Below are 24,031 nucleotides of genomic sequence, written 5' to 3' on the forward strand. Positions count from 1 at the left end.
CGAGGAACTCAAAAATTTTATTTTGGGCACGCCGTGGCCTTGGTGGAAACCCTGACACCCTGGAAACAGAAGCGAGTCTGTCTGAAGGCCCTTGACTGGACACTGAGTCCTGACAGTGGACTTATCTTCTTGGTCCGGCAGAGGGTCAAGGGCAAGGAGTGTCCTTTGTGAAGGGTGACAAGGGCAAGGAGTGTCCGTTGTGAAGGATGACAATGGCAATACCTGAGCCTCACTAGTGGTGCTCAGCTACCCTGAACTCGAGGTCCTCCAGGAAGCCCCCCTCATCCTGCAAGACCAGGAGTCCTCCCAGGGTCCCCTCATTTCTCGTCATTACACTGGAATGGAACTGACCTGTTCATCTCCCCTGCATGCTAAGTCGCTTCAGTCATGTCTGACTCTTTGAAACCCCAGAGGCTGTAGCCAGCCAGGCTCCACTGTCCTTGGCATCCACCAGGCAAGAATACTGGTGTGGGTTGCCTTGTCTTCCTCCAGGGGATCTTCGTGGCCCAGGGATTGAACCCAAGTCTCTTAGATCTCCTGCATTGGCAGGTGGGTTCTTTATCACTAGCACCATCTGAGAAGCCCTTAGCTCCCCTACTAGAATATAAACCCTATGATGGGTGATAGGAACCATGCTGTCTTGTCCACCAGTTGTAGCCTTGGCACCTAACACAATGCCTGGCACACAGAAGACACTCGAATAGACACACAATTCATGAACAGTGTGCCCACGATTCCCTTCGGAGTCAACGGCTCAGGGAGACTTGGCTAAAGAAGAGCTTCAGGAGGAAACTTCTGCAGCTTCAGTGTTTCCCCATCCCTGCTCCCCTGCCTGCTCCCAAAGCTGCTATCCTCCTGCCTCAGTGTCTTTGTGCTTTAATCAGAAGACCCTTTAGTCAAAATTACACTAGCAGAAATGAATTGATACCCCACTGACAGTTTAGTGAGGAATAAATAAGATCACACAGAAAGCAATTTAGCATAATGGGGCTCTGGTAAGCCCTCAATGAGTAAATGGACTGCTGCTGCTCAGTCGTGTCTGACTCTGTGACCCCCATGGACTACAGCTCACCAGGCCCCTTTGTCCATGGGGTTTTCCAAGCAAGAATACTGAAGTGGGTTGCCATTTCCTCCTTCAGGGAATCTTCCTGACCCAGGAATCAAACCCACATCTCTTGTGTCCCTGCATTGGTAGGCAGATTCTTTACTATTGAGGCACCTGGGAAGCATGTAAGTAAATGTAAATCCCTGTTAACTGTGAAGGTGAATTCTTGCTTTTCAAGACACAATTCCCTTGTTCCTATCACTCTGTCCCTTTTTCTAGCAGCGAAATTAACCCCTTGTCATCTGTGTCCTAGGCCTGTTTCTTCTGTGTGTGTATTACAGTACCTCCCACACTGTATTCAAATTACTAGTTTAGGAGATACGTGAATCCTTATGACCTGTGATCAGAGCACTCTCCCTATTACAAGAGTCCTCCATTCACTGTAATCATTGTTATCAATAAAACCTCTCCTTACCTCAAAAAAAAAAAAAAGTCTTTTGGACAGTAAGTATACTTTAAGTAGAGCTGCTAAAGATGTGATTGGATATGCAATTTGAGAAGTTGGAGATGCAAATTGAGGGGATATTAGGGAATAGATAGGATTCACAGCCAATAGATAGGATTCACAGCCATGAGAGCAGGGAAAGAATCTAAGTTGAAAAAAATAGTAAGACCAAGGAGTAGTAATAATATAGACCATTATGTTCCAAATTGAGTGTCTAATATCTTCTTCAGATAAAGAAGAAAAAAGTCACTGAATCTGCTTCTGGTAAACGGGGACTCAAGCACATTTGTTCAGTTTTGTGTATTACAGGTGATAGAGAAATCTTCTTAGATTTTATAATAAAAAAAAAGAGAGAAGCTTTTCTTTAAAATAAAACTCATTCATCTCATTTTTTACTCAAAATAATTACACTCTAATTTGTAAAACTAAAAAAACCAAAAAACAAAAGAAGATTGTTAAGAACTTTTCCTGTAATTCTTTCATTTTGATCTTACTCAAAAAGAAGGCTTATAAGGACAATTGCTGCAGCAACACATATAGAAGGGAGTGATTTTTGTGGACATATCAATGTTTTCTTTGATATAAAAAATGAGATTATGTGAGATCAGCAGAAACTACAATATGGAAAATCCTTAGTCAAATATGGCAACTCATTAACATGTGAATCCCAGGCAAAGCTTGTGTTATAATTGGAGTTCAAGTTGCAAAATAAGCTTTGGCTGCAGAAATCCATCGTCAAGTTTTCCAAGTTAATTACCTCTACGGATGCAAGAGCACAGACAGGAAGAGCCAAGGGGAAAGAAGCTGGGAATTTATAGGGATTACAGGCAAAGCATGATTACACATAGATTGGAAAATTGGACATTTGGTTTACATTTACTTAACTCTCCAAGGACTGGATTATATCTGCTTTGTGTGTACAATAGTATATGTGGGTGTGGGTCTGTGAATGCATTTAATTGTCTGTTTGTTTAGAAAATGTACCTTAACCGAACAGAAAAATCAATTGAGTTTACAAAGAGATTGGCATCATTGTTTGTTCAGAGGAATCACAGTTCCAGTTCCAAACCAGAGACTCATTTAGAGGAATGGAATAAACCCGCAATTCATTCACTCAACTGGTGAATGTACATGATCTCAGGTTGTATTTCTTAAATATACTTTTAAAGTTGACTTCCCCAGTCAGGGAAGGACAATAATGACTAGAGTGAAGTCTGAGAGAATTGACCTAATTAAAGCCTCATATCAAATATTAAGATAAGTGATAACAAGAGTTCTCAGTCATTGAAATTAGAGATGTGGCTGAAAAAAATGTCACAAAAGGAAACATGGAGAACAAGTTAGAAATTTAAAATAATCAGCATTTCAATTCAATTTAGTGATTACATATTGAGGGCTTACAGATTGTAAGCCTTGGAAGAAGGGAATATATAATAATGTGTGAGCATCCTTTTTTTCTAGAAGTTTACAGTTGAGTGTCGTGTGCTTAGTTGCTCAGTTGTGTCTGATTCCTTGCGATCTCTTGAACTGTAGCCCGCCAGGCTCCTCTGTCTCTGGGATTCTCCAGGTAAGAATACTGGAGTGGATTGCTGGTCCCTTCTCCAGGGGATCTTCCCAATCCAGGAATCAAACCCGGGTCTCCTGCCATCTCCTCAGAATCTCCTCAGATTCTTTACCGTTTGAGCCACCAGTGAAGCCCTATTACAGTTGTAGGGGAGGGAAAGAAATTTTCCTTCTACCCTTCCGGGTTTTCATTGAGATCCCCACCCCCACCCTCTGCACCATGGTAACTGATTAACAGTTTAAAAACAGAAGTTTAATACCAGGTACACTTCCTGTATATATGGGAGGTACCCAGGAAAACTGAGCTGCTCCCCAAAATGGTCCAAGCCACCACAATAAATATCATCTTCAGCTAAAACCAAAAGAGAGATGTTGGGGAAGGGCTTGGGGAAGGTCTGTTAATGGGAGATGATCTGGGAAAGCCCAGTAAACCAGGGTATAACTGTTATGCAATTGGTGCCTTCTCCACTGGGGAGAGTTTTCAGAAATTCAGTCATTCTTCCCTTCCAGGCATAGTTTAGAGAGGAAGATAACCTTACAAATGGAGATTCTCCTTATTAAAGTAAAGGTCCCTTAAAAACAGGATAACTTCTACTCAGTTTTCAGAGCTTCTCTTGTCTCTGCTGTGTCTTAAAAATAACCAGCTCAAGATAATCAGTACAGCAAAGAGGCATATTTTTGGAGTGCAAATTCTGCTTCCCTTCACAGCTGACCACAGCCAGCCAGCAGAAACTGGAAGGAGTAGAAACAGATGAGACTTTCAGGATTCAAACTGGGAAAAGTTTACTTTGATAAGGTCATAAAATGCAGCCTTTTAAAATGAAAGATAACATCATAGAGTGAGAGACAGAGAGGTCACAGAGAAGAAGGAAGGCAGATTGCAGATGGTAGAAACACTACAGGATAAATTTTAGGTATTAAAGTATAAAAAGGTCAGAGAGTCCAGGATGCTCTGTGTAAATGGGTTACTGGAACCTCCTAAGGTAGAGAAAGAAATCACCTGAAACTGAAGAAACACTATTTATTAAACAGTTCCTGAGCTTTCCCATCTCCAAATTAAATATGTTTACAGACCACTGTTGGAAGTTACCAATCCTTCAGGCATTTCTGTTGAATTTTTAAAATCAATAATCAACTAATACAGGTCTGAATTAAGTCACAGTAGAAACTCAGAAATCTACCTACAGTAGAGATGTTATCATCTGTGCTTAGTCGCTCAGTCGTTTCTGACCCTTTGAGACCCCATGGACTGTAACCTGCCAGGCTTCTCTGCCCATAGAATTTTCCAGGCAAGAATACTGGAGTGGGTTGCCATTTCTTATGCCAAGGGATCTTCCCAACCTAGGGATTGAACCTGTGTCTCTTGCATTGGCAGGCGGATTCTTTTACCACTAGTGCCACCTGGGGAGCCGCTTAAACCTATTTAGATAAACCTATGGAAATGGCAATCCATTTTAGTATTCCTGCCTGGAGAATCCCATGGACAGAGGAGCCTGGTGGGCTACAGTCCATGGGGTAGCAAAGAGTTGGACACGACTGAAGTGACTTAGCATTCAAGTATGCATGCGTTTAGATAAATAGATAAAACCTGTTTAAAATTAGCTGCTCCATGATGACCTCAACCCGGAAGGCCAACAAATAAAGGTTGTACTCTATCACTTCCATTGTGTCTGACTCTTGCAAACCCATGGACTGCAGCCTGTGAGGCTCCTCTGTTCATGGGATTTTCCAGGAAAGAATACTGGAGTGGGTTGCCGTTTCCTTCTCCAGGGAATCTTCCTGACACAGGGATGGTACCTGGGTCTCCTGCATCGCAGGTAGCTTCTTTACCAACTGAGCCACCAGAGAATCCCAGGGTAATGTTCAAACTCTTCACTAGTATTTCAAGAGCTAAATAAAAATTAGAAGGGTTTTAGGCATAAAATCTTTAGAATAAAGATATTTCACCCATCTCCATAGAAAGGACCCTGAAATCTTGCATAAAAGGCATCATTGCGGTACTTCTTAAGATATTTTTAAAGGCAAATATCCACACATAACTTTCCTTCTCTTAGAACAGATAATTTAACTGGCTTTCCATAGCTTAAAGGCATTGGGGCTGAAAAACAAAGGTGTAACAGACTTTTTAAAAATACCAATTCGAGGTCAGATAATGTTTATCTACATCATAATTTTACTACACAAGTCACACACCTTCTTTTCCCCACAAAGAAAAATGGTGTATACAATCTATATGATTTTTAATCACATTCGTTTACACATTTCCCCCAATTCTTTCAGATTTATCATATTTAAAATAATTTCTACACTGACAGCTAATATTAAAGTGGTACATTTAAAACAAATTGAATTCCCATTATCCATTCTCCCCCTTTTTCATCTAACTAATTAGGAATAAATTTGGCCTACATTTCCCTGAGCTTCATGTATTAAAGAAATCAGTTGAGATAAATAGGAATTACACTTACTTTTTACAATCTGACTGCTATCACATGTTTGAAAAGATTAGTTTTTATATTTGCAAGACAGAAGCTCATAAAATGACTAATTTAAATGTGATGCAAAGAATATACAATTTCTTGATGTATTTATTAAAGTGCCCTTAAAGTATTCTGTCACAAAGATGTTCTAACAGTGAGAGGAAAGTAAGTATAATGCTCAGAATTCTAATATGATCAGTTAAGTGAAAATAAAGCTTTTAAGACTTCTATTGCGCCCCCTTGTGGCGGGAAAGCAAAGATTTAGAGTACGTATTTCACATTTCTTTGCTAATTAATTACACTGTATACACAAAACTTTCCTCAAGTGAGTCGTGTTCAGTGCTGTGTGGCATGTAGTTCTGTAAAACAAACTAGAAGTAGTAAAAATATCAGCCATTATTAAATTCCTAAACATTAAATTACATGAATGACTATTTTAAATTATTATTAAAAGTTGGAAATTAGTCCCTCTTCTCAGGTGTAGGGTAAAATAGAGTAACAAACCCCACAAACATATACTATAGGGAATAAATCAACTCTCTGTAGTAATCAAGACTTCTTTTCTCGATTGTTACTATCTGATATGTTTCAGAAGTGAGCAAGTCTCAGATCCCTTAACCTCAAATATTCACATTTCTAACAGCACTATCTTTTCAGATCGTGTCATATATCCTGAAATACTTAATACAAGAGGAAAACTTCACTCCAAAAAACATTTTGAGCAATTTTCTACTGAGAACCCCGAGAGGGAATGAGTGTCATTGTAACTCATGTGAAGACGCTGTCTTAGAAACATGACCGGTGGACAGTAGTTATTTAGAATTGTCCCCTTTCCAGAAGCACAGTCTCATTTTTGTGACTGTCACGGGGGAAGAAATCTGATACAGTGGTGAGAGCCAGGGAGAAGGGGGTTACAGATTGAACAGAATGTGGCAGCAAGAATGAATGTAAAAGGAGCAGAGCAATGCAGACAGAAAAAGAGGAAAGTATCAGAAAACAGCAGTCAGTGATGCAGCAATACATATTTCTGCCTGCTAACACATAGATGGTTTATAGTTGGATTTTGTAAACATGAAATTATTTTTCTAAAACATTCAACCATAAGTGAGCATATATAATTCAATCCTTCCAGTTACTTATATAGATTTTATGATTTATTAGGAGATATCACTCTTAGAGCTACTAGTCTCCCTTAAAATTGGTTTTCTCTCCTTTCTCTAAATTCTCTTGCTTAACCTAGTATTATAACTGATTTCTCTGCTTATCTTCTACCTCCTTTCTTCTTCCAGCATATTGGCAACAGTATATAGCAGAACTATATTATTCCTGAAACCACAAAACACTTGTTCAAAAGTATGGGTTATCAGAAATGAATCCTAACTCTTTAACAACTTCCAAACCTAAAGAATTACTGACTTTAGGCATTCATCCTGGAGATTTTGCTCACACTAGAAATAACAGATCTTATGGTTCACAAAATCAGAATGACAACTTCTTAGAGTCAGAGAATGAGAGGAAAGGGGGGAAAGAATAGTACTGGAAGTTCTTTTCCAGTGTGCTCTGTATGGAATTGCTTTTGAATGACTCCTTCTGTGCGTCATTAATCTGGAGCAGCAGTGGCAATTAGGGAAGATGTCACTGTTCCTGGAGGTTCAGCAGTGGGGGTGAGGTTTGAGGGGACAAAGGAAAAGGAGAGGAGGAAGTGGGGTGGGTTGGAGATGAAGGGTACATCCTGAAGAGATAATCTCTGTGTACTCATGACATCATCTCCTGCATATATATATATAGGGAATGGTCAAAGCATCTCTCATAGTTCAGTACTTCCAAAGTCAGCTGAAGGCAGGAGGAAGTGCTAGAGAGCCCCCTTCAGCCTGTCCCTGACGTTTATGAACTTGGCTTGCTAGAAGGCTCAAGATGATGGCAAGAATGAAAATCCAGCTGGTGTGCATGATACTCCTGGCTTTCAGCTCCTGGAGTCTGTGCTCAGGTAAGCTCAGCTGCATTTCACAACTCCCTGAAATGATTTCTTTTTCCGTTTTTGCAATGTGTTGTTACTAATGTTAATGTATTGGGGAGAAGAGTTTCTCCCTTATTCTGATTTGCTTTTTAGTGATAGAAACTGGATATTTTCTTTCTCTGTCTTTATGATTACAAGAACTGAAAATTTTCCTTTCTCTTTTTAAATTTGCTAGGTAGCAAAAGGGATTTCAATGAGACACTTCATGTTCCTGTTTGCAATGTAATCACTAGGAAAAAAGAATGTGTAAAACTTAAATCAAGCTGATCTAATGAAAAGTACAGAAGTGGTGCCTGTCAAAATGCAAACTCATAATTCAACTGATTCTATTTGAAATATTTTATCTCATCTTCATTCATTCTCTTAAGACATGGTGGCTTCTCCCTCTCAAAAATTATTTTCTTAATAGTGTGTGTATTAAGATAGAATGAATATTGATGTTTAATGAATCAACTGATTAAGCATTATTTGTAGAAAATGATCTCTAGGAAAACACACAAAAAAAGCCAAGCTCTCTTAAGAATATATTTTAAGTAAACTTTTTCTGTGACAAGTAGACATATTATGAATTTCACTATTTTCTTGCATGTCATTTAAGTTAATACACAATGCAACTAGAATAGTATCATTCTTATATTGATAAAAATTATTTCCCTATAGAGTATTTTGCATGTGATGATTAAGAAGAAATCATACATTGCTAAATATCTATCAATAGCTTACCTTGAAAATAAATTTCAAATTTTAGAGAGTAATATGAAATATAATGATTGCAGTATGCTCCAATTAATGTTTGAAAAATAATTGAATGATTACATCAAGGTGAAAAAAAAACAAGGGATAAGTGTAGCAAAAATCATTTAACCTGTTTTATACTGTAATGTCATAAATATGATACTGAAATGTTAAATTCAAACTCCTGCTCTGATTTTCATCATAGTGTCCTGTAACTTTATTTCTATTACCTTATGTATTTTCCAAGTTTTTCTTCTCTGTGAAATATTCATTAGTGGAAACTGAAAGGATGTTCTAAAAAATATCAGAAGTCCATTTTCAACACTCTTGTACATGTATTGGTGGACATCTCTACTTTTGCTTAAATAATTTTTTAATAGCCTGTGATAAAATTGCCAAGTACACATAATTCTAAATCCTTGTTTAATATAGAGAAACAAATCTTTCAAAGTGGGTTTTGTAAAATAGCATCACAAATAAGATAAATCTCAGTGTCTTTCTTATTCCAAAATTATCAATAAGTAACTTCCTTTGGTTTTGTCTTAAAAAAAGTCTTGTACTTACCTTTCCATTATGTTGCTTTGAAAATCTCAATATGTATATACTCTATATATGTAAACTATTGCCAGTAAAAATTAACCAGCATGTTTGATGACATGTTGGTAGTATAATCAATTTTTATTATCCTGAGATTCAGACATTAAACAACTCCAAATCATTGAGAGCTCTCTTGGAATAAAATCAGGTGTCTATTTTCTTAAAAGTGCTTCTATTGTTCTATTCTGTTAGCCTAAAATAAAACTATAATTGTTTTTTTAATGTTATTATAAGGAGAATAAATACATAGCAAAGACAATAAACTTCTAAGACAAAGTTTTTTGAGATTAATCTTAAGTATCCAAGTTATAATTATATGATATGTGGTTATATAGTAAACATGTGGTTTTGATTTTACTCAGATTCAGAAGAGGAAATGAAAGCGTTAGAAACAGATTTATTGACCAATATGCATACATCAAAGGTAACTTTTTCTTTCTTTCTAAACCAAAGACTGAAAATCATGAACTCTTGTTACAAACATGATGTCCTTTTCCTATAGTAATAGCTTCCCATTGAGACTGAAAAGCTCATTGGGAGGCATTTCCTTTTGGGGGAAACTTTTCTTTAAGTTCAAAGCACTTACGGGTATCGATGTGACAGGGACAGAAGTTTAGTGATATCAATCACTACATTGCAAATTTAATTAAGTAGTCACATATTATTTATGTGGAAATCCTCTCTCCATTTCAATCACATAGTATATGATGAAAGATACACTGACTTCAAATTAAATACATAAATGAAAATTAAGTGACATTTTTGCCTTTTGTTTTGATATTAGGGAGAGTGAAATGGAGTTCCTAAATTAAGAATGAAAGCTCGTGAAATCCATAAAGAAATGTGACATAAAGTAAAGAGCAAAGACAGGCAAACAGAAACCTGGAGATCTAAGCCTGCAACTGTGACTTGTGAACAATTTGATCTTATGCAAGGGGCTAGTTAACATAGCTTGCTTCTGTATCCTCATTTTTAAATGTTGGGTGGGAGTTTATGATCTCCTAGTTGTTATTGATTAGTTGCTAAGTCATGTCCAATTCTTTTGCAACCCATAGGCTGTAGCCTGCCACGCTCTTCTGTCCATGAGATTTCCCAGGCAAGAATACTAGAGTGGGACATTTACATGAAGCCCTCCTCTGGATTTAAGTTCTCCCCATAACAGAAATGTTGTTGGAACCTGTTTATTGTTTGTATTGAATTAGCTAAGACTTTGTACTGGACCTTATTATTCCTCTCTTGGGATCTTGAAAGCAAGGTTTTTAGCTTCCAGCCTATACCTAAGATTAAAACTCAATTAGAATATACCCAGGTACCACAATTTTGATTTACCAAGAATGAAATAATCAGAATATATCTAAATGTAGGGTTAGAGAACAGGGTTCCCAACCAAAGAATGTTTCTCAACAAAACAAAACAAAACCAAAAATCAAAAACATATTTTGAAGTGAGGCAGTCACCCTGTGTAATCACTGTTGTAACATGGGTTCCAAAGTTGAGAACTACAGATTCCACAGATGCTGTGATGATAAAGTAGATGTTCAGAATTCCTCCCGCCACCTCAGGTCTTCCCTAATTAGATGATGAAAGATATATTGGGCAAATATCCAGGGCAATACCTCTAGTATATAAGTAGAATTATGTTCAGTAGTGGATGTGAAGGGGAAATATCCATTTGTGTGTGTGTGTTTAAGAGTTTGAGGCATTATTGTCTGAAAGCTAACAGACGTATTTTCTACTATGGTCCTCAAAAGACATTTGGGTATTTCCACAATAGCCCAGGTCTATAAAAGTTGAACACATTGAAACCAAATTCTACCATAATTTGTTAGATTTTCTATCACAAAATGATCAAATTTTATTTAGTCATTAAAACTCAGTGACCGAGTATACTTAACTTTAAGAAAATGGATCCTTTGTTTAACACTCAATCAGAATAGTCATGACTAAAATCACTTCAACTCATAAATAGGAAGACAAGTGAAGTCAATAGTCTTATTTGAATAATAAAGCAGATTAGTATGCCTTAGTGTCTTGGCAGAGATTTTACCTTTATGATTTCAAATTTAAATTGACAAATAAAGGTCCTAAGTAATCTCCAAAATGTGTTATGGTTTGAGGAGTGCTAGCTACTTTGCAAAAACGTGGGAGTGGTTATGATTCCTTCCCTGATGAAGATACTGCAAGGGAAAAGCAATTCTGGTATATGGTGTGGTTTAGTATTATTCTTAAGAAAAATACATAGCAAAAGTATAGAGACAGTTATATATTTCTCTTTCATTCAGTTATGGAATATATCTCTAAAACAGATCATGGAAGAAAATTTGAATCTCATTGCCTCTTTGAAACAAGCAAAATACAGACTACTATGAGGAAGCACTCAGAAGCATAATTATCCCAATTTTGGTGCTAAAATGGGAATAAAAAGCTCATTTCTTGCTTTGTACAAAACTACAACTTATTTATCTCTGATTCATTTCATGTTTGGTGTGGGTATTCTATGCAAATAAAAACTCTAAACTTTTGACCATTTTAAGCTAATTACTGTATTTCAATTTGTAAAAGGATAGTATTATTAATACTATTCATTAATTAGTAATACTATTAATGATTTCATTATTAAAAGCTTCCGAAAACTCCAGCTTTCTACTTTCCACTCTAAAGGTAAAATATGTGATCAGTTTCAATTTTAAAGTAAAACTGTTTAGACACTGAAATGTAGCAACAGAAAGTCAAGAGAAATGGCAAAGTTTAAAGAGAAGTGGAAGATAAAGGATTTTTTTCTCACAATACAATTCTCTTCATTATCAATCCTAGTGCTTCGGTATAGTTTTATTAAGAAAGAGAACTATCTACAGTATGTAGAAAGATCAAGTCCAACTCCAAATACAACAAAGACATGTGTGGATTTACAGCCAAGGAGCAGGGTTGGAGTGGGGGGTGAGAGGGTCAGTGTATGGAAAATTACTAAAAGGAAATGCTAAATCTAGGCGAATTCTTGCTAGACTACTCAGCAGAATTCTAGGATGATCAGATACCAACAGTGAGGCATTTTTACGAACTTGACTCTGAAGGATTCTAGCTAAAACTGGAGTCAGTTGGATGAAGGGCAAAGATCAAGTTTGGGACCTCGTCAGGAAGAGAGTTCAGGGGAGCCTGACTCAGATTTCATCAAAGAGAAAGTCTTTGTAATTTTCTTGAGTAAACTATCTAAACCTCATAAGAAATGTTCTCAAATATTAGTGCATATCTATTTAGACACAGTAGGGTCCAAAGTGCTCTCTCTGCTGTGCTTCCAGAGTATGACGGGGGCCAAGGTGATATTAAATAGTACTACTAAGTGATATAGTGACTGTTTTAACTGGCGGAAGAGAGCAAGATACTTTACTGTTTTTTCAACCAAAAATTAATCAGACAACACAAGTTCTGACAAATAATTTATGAATAAAGCATTCTGTGGCTGATTAGTTTGAGGAGCATTGGATATTATGTTGGCACCATTGAAAAGTTGGCTTCCCTGGGGGTTCAGATGGTAAAGAATGTGCCTGCAATGCAGGAGACCTGAGTCCGATCCCTGCTTGGGGAAGAGCCCCTGGAGAAGGGAATGGCTACCCACTCCAGTATTCTTGCCTGGAGAATTCCATGGACAGAGGAGCCTGGCTGGCTGCAGTCCATGCGGCTGCAAACCGTCAGACATGACTGAGTAACTAACATACACACACATTGAAAAGTTTTAATGAATATTTGCAAGCAAAAAATTCTGGGGATACTAAATTCAAGAAGATTTTAAGTTTCCTTTAAACTCAAGTTTTCCAATTTACTTGACAGCAAAACTCTTTTTTAAAAACAGTGAGTACAAAGCTGTCGTTCTAAGGAAAATAATCAGATGATCTCTAAAGAACTTTCTGAGTATAAAATTGTAGCATTGCCTTAATTGGCAAGACATAAGATGTTGCTGCCACAGAATGGAGCATATTGCCTCTTAAGTTTCTCATGGCAGAAAAATTGAAGCAACGGGCTAATAATCATGTTCAAGGGGCAGAGTTGAAAGGATTTCCAAACTGGTTGAAAACATTATAGTGAATATGTTTGTACTTAGAGGTTTTCATGTCCCTAGGATAAAACCTTAATCTAAGGGTATGCACATTTACAATTGTAATACATATTGCTAAAAACACTTTTCAAGAAGTTGTTGCAAGATTTACTCAGACCAACAAATATTTAGAAGAAAAAGTGTTGTTTCTCTATATCCTCATAAGTGCGTTGAGTGTACTTAAACTTTTAGGGTCCTTGATTTGCTAGTAGCCAAGCTGAACATCATTCCACATATTTCTGTTACATATTTCTTCTTTGATGAGTGATTCTGTGCCTGTCTGCTCATATTATTTGCCTGAGGTTTAATATTTTTTATGGAGTATTTCCCAGTTTCTTTTTGAAGAGTTCCTCCTGTGTTAAGTATACTAGCATTTTGTGACAGCTTTTACATTATATCTTGCTTTTGATTTTAGTTCAGGCTGTTAGTTTTCTAGAGATAATTTACACATTTATGTATGCAAAATTATCTTTTTCTTTATGGATTCTGGTTTGGCTATTTGCTTAACAATATTTTTCCAAATTTATAAAATAAATTCTATAGGTTTACATATTTTTATTTTTATTCATATTTAACCCATTTAGATATTGTTAGACTATAATATATCAATAAAAATTATAACTAGATCTAAATTCAGATTTCCCCTGAGCCAACTGTCTCAAGGACTTCAAATGCACACTTTGCTATATGCTTTTCAATAATATGGACTTGGATCAAATTTTGGACACTATATTTTCTTTTGAGTTTAATATTTATTCTTGCTCTATTGATTTACTCTTTGATTCAGTCCAGTTCAGTTCAGTCGCTCAGTCATGTCCGACTCTTTGCGACCCCATGGACTGCAGCACGCCAAGCCTCCCTGTCCATCACCAACTCCCAGAGTTTACTCAAACTCATGTCCATTGAGTCGGTGATGCCATCCAACCATCTCATCCTCTGTCATCCCCTTCTCCTCCTGCCCTCAATCTTTCCCAACATCAGGGTCTTTTCTAATGAGTCAGTTCTTCACATCAGGTGGCCAAAGTATTAGAGTTTCAGTTTCAACATCAGTCCTTCCAATGAATATTCAGGACTGACCTCCTCTAGGATGGACTGGTTGGATCTCTTTGCAGTCCAAGGGACTCTCAAAAGTCCTATCCAATACCACAGTTCAAAAGCATCAGTTTTTCCGTGCTCAGCTTTCTTTGGTTACTCTTTGATTACTACAGCTTTAAGATGTCTTTCAATATCTGGTAGAGTAAGTCCTTCTTCATGACCTTTTTATTTTCCTAAATTGCTTGGTTCTCACACATTCATACTTTGAAATTAACTTCATAATTATTTCCCTACACTCCTTCTTTTTCCAGTCTCCTTATATTTTCCAGATTGGTACATTGGTTTGCAATTGCACTGCATTTGGAGAATAATTCAGAGAGAATTGACACCAATAGAATCGATACTAATATTTTTGAGTCTTCTTATCACAGCTTTGTGTTCATTACAAAAAAATTTTTATGTTGTTTGGAAAAAATATATGCTTTTCTTCATCTGTGTCCTTTGAGATTTATTAATTTTTATGTTATTTCACATTAAGTTTCTCCTAAAATTGACAAACGAGAAGGTTGTTTACTATGATAATAATGGTTTCATACAGGGTCTTATTAGAAACGGATAGTTATTTTAGAAAATATTTTAAATTTCAGATAAATAAATTAGCTTTGATGCTACCTATGACAACTATTAATGTGTGGAATAGATTTGTGGTCTCACAATATTAAAATTGCCAATATTTATTAGTATCATCATAGTTGCTGTTCCCTTAGACACTAACTTGAAGTATAATAAAGAGAGAGTGGTATTTTAATATTTTTACCTGTGATGTATACATATATTTATGCATTTCTACTTATTATAATTTCTATTTTCTTTCTTGCTTTGCTTGTGTATGTGGGTGTTTATGTGTGTTAGCTTTATTACCTTTGTTAAATAGAGGATATGAAGTATTTGGAGCTATTCAATTTTGTGATATGAAGTTACTAAGTTAATAACAGTGTTAGGCTAGAGTAACAGTTAGATCCTAAAAGGTAATGGCTTAGCACAGTAGAAATTTATTTCTAACTCATACAACACAAGGTTAATTACAATAGCTATTTCTTTCTACATTTCAGATCGGTAAGGCAAGTGTTCCCTCTTGGAAAATGAGCCTGCTGAATGTCTGCAGTCTTATAAATAACCTGAACAGCCAAGCCGAGGAAACAGGAGAGTTTCATGAGGAGGAGCTTATTACAAGAAGGAAATTTCCTGCTGCCTTCGATGGCTTTAGCTTGGAAGCAATGTTGACGATATACCAGCTCCGAAAAATCTGTCACAGCAGGGCCTTTCAACACTGGGAGGTAAAACAAAAGCAAAATATGAATATGATTATGGTTATACTAGTTAACTCTCATTTATACTGATTGTTTTAATCCTGATAATAATCATAACAGGAAGACTTACAAATATTAAGGAAGAATAAAGCATGTGTTGAGGTTAACATTCCTTCAGATCTTCAAAGTGTCTTGCAAATATTTGAAGTTTAGCAAAATATCTTTTCTTTGGTCTCTAAAGGGGGATCTATCTTCAGGCAGATTTGATCCACATGCTTTTATTGTGGATGGCATGCTTAGGCAAGTTTTGGTGCTGGTGGTGGTAGTAACATACCTAAGAAATTTAGGAAACTCAAAATATTTTCTTAGAAACACTAAGTCCTGTGTGTTTGTTTATAAATAAACACAGACACAAAATATTTCATTTGTATTTGAAAATATTCGGTAAATAAAACCAGAATGATAAGAATATATATATATATATGTATATATATATATATTTCCACTTATACTTCTATTTCTAGTTTAATTGAATGTGTGGATTGTGGATTACAATCATCCTTAGAAGCTGAATTAGATTCACTATGGCTAATAAAGCCAAATTTCACTATACAGAACTACAGTGAAGTAATGGATGTATATTATACAGCACATGTGTAAAATAGATACCTAGTGGGAAACTGTTATATAACACAGGGAGCCCAGCCAATGCTCTGTGATGGCCAAGAGAAGTAGGACGGGGGTGGGTGGGAGGGAGGCTTTAAAGGGAAGGGATATATGTATATACTTATGGCTGATTTGTGTTGTTGTATGGCAGAAACCAATACAACATCATAAAGCAATTCTCCTTCAATTAAAAATTAAAAAATGAAATTAAAATTAAAAAAAATACTACACTGGTGACTTACCACCTTTGGTTTGAAAATATTTGGAGGAGAAAAGGAAGATGAAAATGCTTTAAGAAAATTTATAGTTTTCCTAACAAGTGAAACATTTCTTTCAGGTTAACCCCTAACAGAAATTTACTTCATGTTTCATATTCTGGGCTTACACCAACATCGGGGATCTGAGGGTCTGAGGGTGACTTTCCTGCTAATATAACCATCTCTATCATGCTATCACAGAGATACCCTGTAGAAAAGAAGAAATTCAGTGCAGAACTTCTAGTATTTATTCTAACTTGTAAACAAAAAAAAATATTTTCCAGATTAAAATAAAATGAAAAAACTGGTTTTAATTTTTCTTGCTGGACTGTTTATCCTCTAATTCCAATTCCAGTTAAATGATTTTCTCTTAAAATATTATGTCACTAAAACATGGAAAATTGGGAAATGTCGATTATGTGCTGTTTATTCAGAAAAAAACCCTTAATAAACTATAATACACAAAAATCAGGTGCACGTAAGATTAAAACTTTTGCTATTTGAAATGTTATAGAGTGATTTAAAATGAAATGATAATATTATTCAGAGTCTGGTACAAGTAATTACAGACTATGTGCACAGAGAAACAAAAGATTAAGGAACTAGATTGTCTGACAGTAGCTGTTTTTCCTTCTCTGAAATTGAATAGCTGTGGGTTGATATAAAGTATTTGTGATATGATTCAATGCATACAGATTATGATTAAAAACTTGGTTTCCTATTAGTACTAGTTATAGTCACCTCAAAGTTTAGAAGACAATCACAAATATGAATATAATTCTTATCTTGAGCATTAGCATTGATTTGTTTCAAAATTTTGTGTAAATCAAGTGCAAAACTCTGGGAAGAGTTTCTAAATATTTTATGCTGATTGAACATTTTGAATCAGAGCAGTACTATCTGAAAAAGTGTTTGGAACTAATTTTAGGATACAGCATGTTCAATGAGATATTAGGCAAGATTCTACATGAAGATTAACTCCCTTGAGTTTTTGAATGTGAACTTGATTTTAATGATTAATTAAAGCAGCACAAACTAAAGATCTTTAACACTTAAACAGAGCTTTCACATATGTTAATTCTAAAACAGCTGAGCAAGTAGGCAGAACAAGCATCACTCTTTCTATGACTGAGAAATGGATCTCTAGAATGGCTTTCAATTCAAATCATTAATTAACAATGGAATATAAATTTCTATTGACCTTTGAGGCTGAACTTGGTTCACTAAATTCAAATCTCTATAGTTGTTGTGATTTATGATATATTTCCATCTTTTGATCTATCATACATTGAAGAAAAATACTGAAAGTAACAGTAAGCGCATTTGTTTTCATTTGGAGATATTAATATGGCCTTGAAAAAAAAAGTTTAAAGCTAGCTTGATGAACTAGGGAGAACACTGAACAGAGAATCAAAAAATCATGTTTTCATCCTCTCAGCCACCTGATATCTACCTGTCCTCAAGCAAAACACTTAATTGCTATGAACCACATCATCCACATATGTCTTACTGTCTGAATGCAAATGAGATAAAAGGTAGATGAAACACTTTGAAATGGAAGACTTTACGCATGTAAGTTTGATTCATATTCTGTCTATCTTGCAGTTGATTCAGGAAGACATTCTTGATGCTGGAAATGACAAAAATGAAAAGGAAGAAGTGATAAAGAGAAAAATTCCTTACATTCTGAAACGGCAGCTGTATGAGAATAAACCCAGAAGACCCTACATACTCAAAAGAGGTTCTTACTACTACTGAGAGGATAAATATTTTATTTACATGTGATTGTGATTTCTTTTAATGAAATATCAAATTATATTTGTGTGGAAATGTGACAGAGCACAATTATTTTGTCTCTTCTACAGTTGTGGTTTATTAGATGTGATTTTTTTTCTGCATTACTATAAATTGGACTAAATGTTTTAAAATAAATGTAGATCTTGAGCATGAAGTGTTGTGTATAATTGGAGTAGATATTAATTAAGTCACATAGAATGTTTTGTCATTTTGCAAAGCACTTAATGGGTTGTTGAAACAGTTAAAATGTTTGCCATTCTAAACCAAATTAAAAGCGATTAGAACAGTTTTACTGCAAAGTCTAGCCTACCTGTCATTAACCCAGAAGGAAGTAATACCTGTTTTATTATTTGAATGTTTTATTGAAATGAAACCCATGCTCTTTTCCAAGACTCACTCATTAATCTAAGATATGGGGAAGGTAATAGAAGTAAAATAGGACCATCTTGAAAGAATGGTTAATGAATTATTGTTAATTATGCTTATCTTAATGAATGATCTTAGACTGAATTTGTTTTTCTGTTAAATGAACTTAATGGCTAATAAAAAGACAACAGCCATCAGAACTATGTTTTTTTGAAAATTTACTTCCATTAGAATAGTTACCCTTATCCACTTTTTCCTCTCACATTCAGTAAATGATACCTTTATTTTTAACCTCACTGAGGAATTTGTGTGACTAATATGTTTCCCACTTAGGAGAACATTTTTGAGGCAAAAGGAATACTTTAAATAACTCCTCATAAATTTCCTTTAAGACTGTAGTTATGCTCTCGTAAACCCTCATAGTTCTTCCAACCCACCATTAACAGTGGTCTCCTAGACTCCTGCTTTGACAGGTGGCCTATGAGGACCTCTATTTACAGCATTACAACCAAGTCCCATAGTCATCTATGAGGGATGATAACCAGGCTTTGAGTTATTCTGGAATTAAGGAGTTTTGAGAACTCTATGTCCTTTAGTTGAGAGCACTCCCTCCTGTAGGCTAAACTCCACTTAGTAGGATTTAAGTGTAGTCCACCAATTTCTGAGTTTTTTCTGGTAAAATCATGATTTCTCATAACCACCTCCTCACCATCTTTTACAATCCTGTCAGCTTCAACATTAAAAAGTGCCCAAGGAACTGATCCTAAAAAGGAAACTATTCCATAGTGATTACGAGTGTCCACTCTGGAGTCGGAAGGCCCAGATTCAGCCCCACTGCCCACTAGTAATCTTGGACACTTCTCTGTTTCCTCAACTACAAAATGTCAGATGTGGGTGAGGGCAAAGTGGTCTGATATGACATAAAATGCTTAGAACAGTGCCCGGAATATATTAACCACGTTACATTTAACAGTTCTTCTAGCCACTTTCATAAGGGGTTTCCTTTCTCCTTCAAAAAACCACAGAGCATAACACAATTTCATGGTCTAACCCTTGGTGTTTTGAACAACGGCTGATCTCCTATTACTTGCTTCATTCATTATCCATGAGGAGTTTCACCCACGTGGGCAAAATCCCTCCACAATCCCCCTCCTCAGTCCCTTCCATCTTCACTTCCAATAATAAACATTTTAACCATTTCATCTCATCCCATCATTTCCACAGTCATACTATAGAACTTATATTCTCAATAAATTCAACTTCTCCAAAAATCTCAATTTCAAATACTCTGCTCTCTCTTTCCATGTCATCTTCTCTTTTCAGTTCATATAATCTGTGATTCTCACTCTACTATTTATGATCTCATTTAATCTATTGCCCACCTCTGTTCACTTTTCAACTACAAATCACACTCTCACTTAGATTAGATTCTATCATCCAAAACTAAAATCACTATCTTACTACCCTCAACATCCTATCCTTCTACCTTATATGAACCTGTGGAAACACCATTAGTTAAACTGAAATCTCCCATTGATTCTGACCTCACCTGAGAAGCTGAACATAGCTGGAGAAAAACCCTCAACTTGTTGAAGAGGCACACTTAAAATTTGTGATCTCAAATCTCAAGTGGGTCCTTAGTACTGCCCAATATCCCTATTTCATTTGCCTGATAAATTTTGCCTCTGATTCTCTCTACTGGTTGTTTTATATCTTATCTTTTTCCTTGAATTGCAACTCTCATCCTTTTCCTCACATTTGTCAGATGCCTTTCTAATGACCTCAGCTAAAATTCAAAGCAATAAGGAGAAAATTATATCATTTCCCTACAACTGAATGTAATAATCCCCTAGCATTTACCCTTCACTCTGTTCCATTTCAATAGAGGAACTGTCTCTTCTCTTCTGAGGTTCACTGCTTCATTTCTGCTTGTCAGTAAATGATCCCATCACCTGATGAGGGAAAAAAAAAAAATCTAGTCATTATTCTTAACTCTTCTCTGTAACATGCCAGCACCCAAGTGGCTCAGAGATAAAGAATCTGCCTGCCAAGCAGGAGACATAGGTTTAATCCCTGGGTTGGGAAGATCCCCTGGAGAAGGAAATGGCAACCCACTCCAGTATTCTTGCCTGGAAAACCCATGGAGTCTAGCAGGCTACAGTCCATGGGGTCTCAAAGAGTCAGATATGACTTTGTGACTGATCACATACTCACACTCTTTAATACGAACCTGGAATTTCATCTATTAAGAACTTGTGTTGCTTTGCATTCAAAGGACATCTCAAATCTGTCTGCTTCTTGCCACATCATTCACCATTATTGCCTTAGTTTGCAAGTTTCCCCCTCTCACAGGACTGTGACAATTTCTTCCTAGCCACTTTCCCATTGTCTTTCTATTTATCTACATCCATATAGCAGAATAAGGTTTTAAAAAATATTAATTAGATTATATGCCATATGTCTCTTCTCAACCCCCCACAATGTCTTCCCATTTCACTTTGAATAAAATCAAATTTTGTCATGAAAGGCCTGAACTGTTCTGGTATTTGTCTATTCTATTGAATTTCACTCATCCTCCTCTGGTCTCAGGGCTTCCCTTGTGGCTCAGACGGTAAAGCATCTGCCTGCAATGCGGGAGACCTGGGTTCAATCCCTGAGTTGGGAAGATCCTCTGGAGAAGGGAATGGCAAACCACTCCAGTGCTCTTGCCTGGAAAATCCCATGGGTGGAGGAGCCTGATGGGCTATAGTGCATGGGGTCACCAAGAGACAGACACGACTGAGTGGCTTCACTTCCTCTGGTCACACTGGCCTTCTTGTCATCCCTTTAACATATCCAGTTTGTTCTGCTCCAGAGCCTTTACAGATGCTGAAACTTCTTTTCTGGAAAGCTCTTCTGGTTAAAAATCTTTTTTCCTGTACGCAGGACACCCACTGAAAGACAAGCCTCCCTTTTCATAGGAATGTCTTAAGTTGGAGCCAACAGATAATGGGTATAAAAAATTTAAAAATATAACTTGTGGGTCTATTATAACTTAAAGAGAAATTTCATTCCCTGAACTTTGACTTTTTCCTTATGTTGGTTTTTTTTGGCCTTAAATGTGAATTTATTTTAACCACACAAATGAATACCATTCTCTTGAAGATGACATTGATTGATAGAGCTTAAGTCCTTTAACAATGCTGTGGACCAAATCTGCCTCACCACCCTGGATCAACCAGACTGTTATTTGAAAGAGAAATGTATTTCTAACTTATTTCAGGCACTGCATTTTTCAGCCTCCTTGCTATGCCTCAACCATTATTTTAATTGCTACAGTCTTCTCCAGATCTTCTCATAGTTTATTTTTTCACATCATTTAGAGCTCTGCACATATGATATGCATACAGTGAGAACTTTTCTTAAATAACCTTTATCCCTGAGTCAACATCCATCTAACTTTCTCTACTTGTCCACGGCCATACTTCCCTGAATGCGTTCCATCTCATTTCATCTAACTTACTTTATTTTTCTTCATATGTGAAAACTAAAAGAAAAGCAGCCGCTGACAGTAATCAACTGGGAGTTGTCCTGGCACCAGCAGCGAGGATATGGTGCCCTCCTGTTAAATGATTTCATAGTATAAAACTTCAGACAGGGTCATTCTAACCCTGATGGCGAAAGACAATAAACAAGACCACTCTGTAATTGTATCTAAGCAAAAGCAAAAACAAGAACACCACAAACCACAGAAATGATCAAACATCTTCCTTTCCACATAATTTGATCGAGGCTACGTTAACTAAGCTCTATTTTTCTACCTCTAGCGTAAAACCACCATCATATCTAGTCAAAAAATTATCCTCATTTTCTGAAAACACCCAAAGCAGAGTAAAACCACACTTTCAGAATACTCCTCAAATCACAAGTCTAAATCCTGTACAAAAAGAAAGTGTTAGTACCTCAGTCATGCCCGACTCTTTGCGACCCCATGGACTGTAGCCCGCCAGGCTCTTCTCTCTGTAGAATTCTCCGGGCAAGAATACTGGAATGGGTTGCCATTCTCTTCTCCAGAGGATCTTCCCAACCCAGGGACTGAACATGGGTCTCCTGCACTGCAGGCAGATTCTTTACTGTCGGAGCCACCAGGGTCCATACATATACCCTCATTAGAGGGTATATTGGGATCCCATGATTTTCCATTGAATGAGGTTTCCAGCACTGGCAAACTCAATTTTGTGGGAGTGTGTGCTTTCTGTGGGCTTTGGCTGGTAGGCATCAGCAAAGCACATGTCGTAACTTGAAGTTATACAGCCATTTATTTGTTTACTCGTATATAATTTCTCACCCCCACCCAAATGTATAATCTTTGTGAGGACAGAGATTTTGCCTTTCTTATCCATAGTTGAATTCCCAAGGTTGAGCACCAGGCCTGCTAAGCATTAGTAAGGATTTGTTAACAAATGAACAAATTAGCAGCAAGAGGGCTTTTCTCTTATAATAATGCGACCTAACTCAGGTCATCTGCTCACTGCTCAAAAGCCAAAAAAGAGGCCAAGCTGGTGGAAAGGGACGTTTGCTTTATTTTGGATGCCAGCAACTAGGCGAGAGAGGGAGGCGGACCTCTGTCCAAAGGCTGACTCCCCCAGCTGACAATCAGTGGGCAAGAGCTTTTATAGTCTGAGGGAGGGGGATACATGCAGAAATAGCACAGTCAGCTCTGACTGTCATCTTGAAATTGGTCATAGGTGGTCTGATCAGCATCATTTTGATTGTTTTAGGTACACTTTATCTTCAGTTCCAGGGTCATTGTGTGTCCATTTCTTGGAGGCCAGTTATCGGGTCTTTTGTCGTGGCCACAGTCTGCTCATCGTGTAGTTAACTCCTCCACCTAGTGGGGGTTTCAGTAACTATAAGATATAAGACAGCTCCCAAGTTACGGCTCAGAATATTATCTATAGCACCTGAGAAGGAACAATAGGTCCTTGACTATGCTTAATGACTACACTAATATTATTTGATCTTTTTTGACTGTTATCCCTTGTTTCTGCATGTTCTCATTTCTTTGATTAAACTCATTCTTTGGGTAAAGTTTTTCACAGACAAAAGGCAGGCTGAAGCCATAGGGGGCAAGGACCACAAGGTCCTGCTCCATTTTAGTAAGAAGTTTTTCACATAGCTTCTACATATTTTTAAGCCCCAACTTAGTGATTCCACTTCAGAAGGATTGGTTATGAGCTCAGGTATCTACAAAATGTCCCTGATTTTATGTGAAACAACACAGAATCTAGGTAAAAACTCACCTTCATCAGTGGCAGCCTGGGAGATTATGCCTCTTTTTTTTTTTTTTTTTACTGGCAGAATATTTTATTTTTATTTTTTTAATTAGTTTATTTATCTATTTTTTAACTTTACAATATTGTATTTGTTTTGCCATACATTGACATGAATCCACCATGGGTATACATGTTTTCCCCTTCCAGAACCCCCCTCCCACCTCCCTCCCCATCCCATCCCTCCGGGTCATCCCGGTGCACCAGCCCTGAGCACCCTGTATCATGCATCGAACCTGGTCTGGCGATTCCTTTC

At 36.7% G+C, this 24,031-nt stretch overlaps 1 protein-coding gene across 1 annotated transcript; it reads left to right on the forward strand.

Annotated features, from left to right (window-relative positions):
• Positions 1 to 7,404: 7,404 nt before the first annotated feature.
• Positions 7,405 to 18,660, forward strand: NTS (neurotensin). The gene is made up of 4 exons (XM_081588265.1): positions 7,405 to 7,580; positions 9,305 to 9,366; positions 15,180 to 15,404; positions 17,906 to 18,660. Exons 1-4 carry the CDS (start codon positions 7,508 to 7,510, stop codon positions 18,056 to 18,058), a joined length of 513 nt encoding a protein of 170 aa, XP_081444391.1. The 5' UTR covers positions 7,405 to 7,507; the 3' UTR covers positions 18,059 to 18,660.
• The last annotated feature ends 5,371 nt before the right edge of the window (positions 18,661 to 24,031 follow it).

Source organism: Giraffa tippelskirchi, chromosome 4 (genome assembly GCF_054371585.1).
Source record: "Giraffa tippelskirchi isolate mGirTip1 chromosome 4, T2T-mGirTip1v1.2.pri, whole genome shotgun sequence".
NCBI classification, from domain to species: Eukaryota; Metazoa; Chordata; class Mammalia; order Artiodactyla; family Giraffidae; genus Giraffa; species Giraffa tippelskirchi.